This window comes from Sphaeramia orbicularis, chromosome 12 (assembly GCF_902148855.1).
Source record: "Sphaeramia orbicularis chromosome 12, fSphaOr1.1, whole genome shotgun sequence".
NCBI classification, from domain to species: domain Eukaryota; kingdom Metazoa; phylum Chordata; class Actinopteri; order Kurtiformes; family Apogonidae; genus Sphaeramia; species Sphaeramia orbicularis.
Genome location: NC_043968.1, coordinates 49,364,346 through 49,370,401, shown reverse-complemented (window position 1 = coordinate 49,370,401; position 6,056 = coordinate 49,364,346). Strand labels below are relative to the sequence as shown.

Below are 6,056 nucleotides of genomic sequence, written 5' to 3'. Positions count from 1 at the left end.
GTAGAAGAAGAAGAAAACGCGACAAAAAAAAAATCGAAAGAGGAACAGCAGCCTTAAGCTGATGTAAAAGCAGCAAGTGACAGAGCAATAATGTTTTCTCTACGTGTCTCTGTGAACTGAAGTGAGTTTCCAAGAAGAAGTAGGACTGACAGACAGACATGTTTTACGCCGTAGACTTCATATCGGTACGTAAAGTTTTAATGCTCTTGAGGTGTGTTCAGACTCTTTGACAGAACAGTAGCACAACAGTAGCTAAATCCAGGATATGCCGTTTAACGATGCAGCAAGTTGGTGTCTGTGACCGATATAGAACTTAAGTTCACAAGACTAGTTATTTGTCGGTGTTTTTTTTTTTAACAACCGGAGTCATCATCTGCTGGTTGAGTAGCCTCTGTAGGCTAAACAACACGTCAGCTGCAATGCTAAATGAATTAATGCTTCTTGGATATTAGCAAGTCTAGGCTACTGTGCGCTAATTTAACCTGCAGTATGGAAACTAATGACTCCGCTGTAACTGTGTAAGTTTTGGCAAAGAAATCAAACAACTGTCGATTTCAGTGTGTAAGGCTGTAATCGTGCTAACGCTACATTGACAAGTCCTAGAATGTCACGATGGTAAAAGTAGGTTTAGCTTGTGTTTTAGAAATGCTAACGATTATTGTAACATTTGAGATTCAGTCACTGACAGGTTAGTTTGTGTAGGCAGTTTGTTTTAATCACATGCTGTAATATAAAAATATTGCAATTACACACAACTTGTCGCACAATATAACATTATTATTATTATTATTATTATTATTATTATTATTATTATTATTAATGTAATACAGATTACATACCAAGGCTCAAAAATGATGTCACATGTTTTGTGTAAATACTGACCTCTATGATTTTATATTTGCGTCAGTGTTGTAGGCTATGAGTTTGTGTGATGGAGGACGGTCAGTGTGGGGACGTGGACTACCTGATCCAAGATGAGGATACACTAATTGAAGGTGTCAGCAACCAGGTTTTATTTGTTGTAGTCCTCAGTATCACCTTTCTGGCAGGTCTGCTCACTCTACTCTGTAGGTAAGTAGCACATTGGCCAGTCAGGTTTATGCAACATGATAATACAAACTCATTTTTTCGTTAAAAGCTCTGGAGTGTTATTGAATCAAATGTATGCTGTTTGGCTTTTACAGACAAGAGCAGCAAAATATTCATCCTGAGAATCAGGAGCATGTTCGGGCTGTCCGACAGCAGCTCCAAACAGAACAGGTAGGAAGGCAAATGCATTTTCAATTTAGGCAGTTTTATTTATACAATGCCAAATCCCAAAAATGATAGCAAAGCATTCTGTACTGTAGGGCCAAGACCTCATCATATCATAAAGAAAAACCTAGTCCATGCCCCTCAAGCAAACCCTTATGCTAGCCTCACTAAAACCCTGCCCGGCCAAAAACGGCATCCCTCATGTAAAATTTGATAGGGCCACCTTTAACATTGATAACATTTTTTTGACCTATAGTTGTTTTAAGCTTTCCATCAAGATCTTATATTGATTATGGGAACATTGAGCCACTGCATTAAGTGTTCTCCAACACATCCCAAAGGTTCTCAATGTGTTAAGGTCAGGATTCCGCAGTAGCCAATCTGTTGTATAAAAAATGATGTCTCATGCTTCCCAAATCTGTCTTTCACAAGCCTGATAAGAGTCAGTCTTTTGACTCTAGCAAACTGATGGTTCTTGAAGAAATTAGAAGCTACTCACAGCATCAGTCTGGGTTAGAGAAGATGTGAAAGCTGAAACATATTAATCAGTGCTGTAATTATCAAATGGAAGGATCTTACCAATCTGCTTATTTATATCCAGGTGGGGACTTTTTTTGGAAAGGCCGTGAATTAATGCAGCTCCAGGCTAATGTAAAGAGTGACCATGGAAAGTACAAAGCACATAAAATCTATTAGAATTGTGAGAGATTCTTCATGGCGGACAGAACAGAGTGCTCAGAGAAGACTTAAATTTAATAAACATTCTCATGTGTCAGGAAAGTAACATAAAGATTTGTTTTCTAATGTCTTTTGTCTGTCTATAGATTTTCTGAATCTAAGCTTAGTGGAAATGTTTTAGTGCCCAGCAACCACAGGAAGTTGCCGTGTTTCTTAAAATATCCTCAGAACAAATTGTACATGTTTGACTCACAGTATATGAATATGAGTCATAATCGTTTGCATTTTGTTATTGAATCATTTAGGTAATGATAATTGTGATTTTGCTGTGCTATGTTGTGTTCATTTTTATTGTATATTTGTTTAATATTTATTTATGTTGTTTATTAATTGTTCTCTCTTTTGCAATGTATTCTTTTTCCTGTTAGGATGAAAATCCTCAGGCAGAGGCAAGGCAGCAGTATTACACAGACATGTCTTGTCCTGTGTGTTTGCAGCAGGCTGTTCTGCCTGTGGAAACTAACTGTGGACACCTGTTTTGTGGTACGTCTATTTTACAAATGCCAACAATATGCACCAAAAAGAATTAAGATTATTTTAGCATGTTTCTCCATATGTATTTCATTTGTATTTTTCTCCATAGGCTCCTGTATCGTAGCCTACTGGAGGTATGGCACCTGGCTGGGAGCTATCAACTGCCCAATCTGTAGACAAATGGTGAGTTACATGTCAGCAGTGAAATTCTGAGCTCCAGATTTAATGTTTAGCATTTTAGGTATCTTGTCTTCTTAATTTGACCCATTTGAGGCAAATATTTTATTGCCTTATTGTTCTGTTCTCTTGTAACAAGCCTTGAAATAGTTTTTATTTTCTGTCTTTTTTTTTTCTCTTTTTTTTAAGGTGACATTGCTCTTCCCATTATTTCATGAGCATGCTGCTCCTCAGAGGGTCGGGGATGGGGAAGCTGAACCTCAGCTTATATTAAGAGACATTAATGATTACAACCGCAGGTTTTCAGGCCAGCCAAGATCTGTGAGTATAATAAATCCATACAGATCCATCAGTCTTTTTTTTTAACAGTGTGCATATTATTTTAAGTTTAGCATGTCTTTAGTTTAAACACACCAGTTAACTTTTAATTACTGTGCTGTACATGAGATTTGTGTACACTAGGTTGTCATAAATAATGACATATCTTTAGCAGTCCTTTTCAAACAATGTATGTTGTGCTGTTGATAGACGATAAACATACTGAATGCAAATGAGAAACAGACACGCCCTGGTAAAGTATTCTCATCTCTGCTTCCCCTCAGCTTATGGACAGGCTGCGAGATGTGCCAACCCTGCTTCGTCATGCCTTCAGAGAGATGTTTTCTGTAGGAGGCCTCTTCTGGATGTTCAGGATTCGAATTCTTCTCTGCCTAGTCGGCGCAATCACCTACCTGGCTTCACCACTTGACATCCTTCCGGAGGCACTTTTTGGTCTGCTTGGATTCATGGACGATTTCTTTGTGATCCTGCTGCTCTTTGTGTACATCTCTATCATGTACAGAGAGGTGGTTACACAGAGACTGAATGGCTAAGGTCTAGATCAAAAAGAGGCCTTAGCTCACTAAAATGAGACCTGAATACAGTGAACTCAACATCTGATGTGTTGACACTTTTTAAAAGAATGGTCTGAGGACAACTGATCAATAACACTTTTCTCAAAAGGTTTTACTCTAATGCTTGTGATGTTACTTCATCTGTGGAGAAGGTTTAGCAAAGGGTTTATTTCAGAATGTTTTGCACGTAGAGTGAGTTCTAGTGGTTCAGTGATGGAATCAGTTGTTGTTTTCTTTGCCAACAACTTTATAATATGAAAAAGGATGTATTGTGATGAGATGCTGTGAATATAATTCTTCAGTCAGATTCTGCTGTAAGCCAGACAACATCCTTTTGGCTTTGTCAGACCTAGCTAGTGGTGCCAGTTCTATGACAATATTGCCAAAGTGTCAATTTAATTGTAACTTAATTTTAATGATGACATTTTTGTCATGGCAGGTGATTTCATGTATAGAACGTGTTTGAACCACAAGAATGTCATTAATTCTAATGTATGCATTTAAATTTGGTTATCTGCTGCATCTGTATCACCATACCACCAATGGGGTTTGGTTTTTTTTCTTTCCCATGAATCACATTGTGGCACTTAACAGCTTGTTGGATACTGATGCACAAATTTAAGTACTCTTGTGACTGTGCATATTTATACTGTCCCATAAAACAGCTCAAGCTTTTCATGCTTGGCCAAAAAAAAAAAAAAATCACTGGAATATTTCACCTGCATTATCATGGCTCTACATTTTTTGTCCAATCTCTGAAGTTTTGAAACTTCCTGTGTAGATGTGAACTGATAATGCAAAGGGTAACAGTTAACTTGCAATACATGTTGAATGTAAACTCTCTAAAGTTTTGAGTGTTCTCTTTATGTTTCTTTTTTAATGAGTTTGGATGTTACCAAATGTACAGTCCTCCTCATGCTCAGATTTGGTGGTTGAGCACAAAGCTTTCAGTCATTTCAAACTACTTCAGAAATGTCTATGTCCCACTTTTTTTTAAATTTATAATCAAAATAAAATAGTTGAAGGTTTGAAGATTAATTACATTTTTTTAAATGTGTCATACAGTACTTCCTTAAGTATAATACATTTCTTTGAAAACATGTACTTGAAGAGATATATTTTCTTGAGGACAAGAGGAATTAAAGATTATGCCTGATTTTGGACAGATTCAATTAAAGCCTGTCAGTAAGCTCATAGAAGTGCTCATTTATGAAACAGTTGCTGACGCCATGTATTTGTTATGAAAATCTAGAATTCTGGTGTCAACCCTTGCAGCTTGAGGTCAGTGTCAGGCTGTGAAGGTCCTGACACGGGCTGAAAATGGTGTCTCGGTGTGGCCTCTGAAACTTTATCCAGACCATTTGTTCACTTAGGGCTGTATTTAGTAGTAAAAGGAGGGGGCTGATGCTCGTGTAGCCTTCGAATGTGAAGTTCTTTGAGTGTCTCTGACATCTCCACACTTCCATTTTACTTCAGTGTCTGTTTTAAGGAGGGGTCAATGACGCAGTGCCATACCATTCTGCTGTCATTATTGATTATCATCTCCATATTGTCTGGGGCTGTGATGTTGACTCCACCCATTCATCTCTGATAACCAAACAGGCAGTGACCGTGACGTGTTTTCAATACTTCTTTGCCTTAGAACTGGTTTGTTAAGAGACCAACCTTAGCAAGAATATACTAAAATGTAGCTCAACGAGTTTTAGTGCAGTATGCATGATGATATACAAACCTACATTTCTATTATTTAAAGAAAGAAAAATTAGGAGTAATTTACTCTTCAGTCCTACATTTCTCAAATCCATTTAAATGCCTCAGTTGAAACTAATAAAGACACCAAAATCTGACTACTTTTTCTATTAATTCCAGAATAAAGATTCATTAGCTTTGATGGTGTGGCTTGTCTCCTGGCAAATACATCTTAAACCTTCTCTTCCTGCAGAAATGAGCCAATTGTGCATTTAACTATCATTGGATGAGACAGTTACATTTGGTACATGATTAATTTATTCCTGTTGTAGATTACTTAAATTTGGATGCAAGCCAATGAGAGTGCATTAATTTTAAAGTTTAGTTTATTTTTCATTTTTATTCTTATTAAATGTGTCTATGTATGAATTATCTATGTGGCAAGTTTAGGGCCACAAAGCTGTGGTTGCATGGATGGAAATTACTCAGTGGAATTGGTTCATAACATGTTTGGTTCTCTTCGTGAAGCTAAAACACTGAAGACCCTAAAACATCATTGAGTGTTTGTGTCATACAAAAGGGCCCCAGGTCAAATTTGGTTTCAACGCTCATTAAGTAGGCCATAACTTATGTCTTGGTGCATTGTATTAACCAACTAGCACACACAGGTCTATATGAACCCAGGAGCAGGGTGGTGTTCCAGCATGTGGATTATCCTCTAGCTACCTTCAAATGCAACTATTCAATTCCTGTTTCGCAAGTAATATTTAATTTTGTTCCAGTGAACTTATTCCGTAGGAGTTTTCCTTTAAATGCACAGCAGACTCCGCC

The 6,056-nt window shown here is 37.3% G+C and overlaps 1 protein-coding gene across 3 annotated transcripts; it reads left to right on the top strand.

Annotated features, from left to right (window-relative positions):
* Nucleotides 1–4,568, top strand: rnf170 (ring finger protein 170). Of its 3 annotated transcripts, none has more exons than XM_030149479.1 (7): nt 1–185; nt 908–1,071; nt 1,185–1,260; nt 2,361–2,475; nt 2,576–2,649; nt 2,833–2,964; nt 3,246–4,568. In XM_030149479.1, the coding sequence occupies exons 2-7, from the start codon at nt 932–934 to the stop codon at nt 3,513–3,515; spliced, it is 807 nt and encodes a 268-aa protein (XP_030005339.1). In that variant the 5' UTR covers nt 1–185; nt 908–931; the 3' UTR covers nt 3,516–4,568. The 3 variants fall into 3 exon arrangements, with proteins under 3 accessions (XP_030005339.1, XP_030005341.1, XP_030005340.1); XM_030149481.1 differs by lacking the exon at nt 1–185 and adding an exon at nt 255–393; XM_030149480.1 differs by lacking the exon at nt 1–185 and adding an exon at nt 389–518.
* The last annotated feature ends 1,488 nt before the right edge of the window (nt 4,569–6,056 follow it).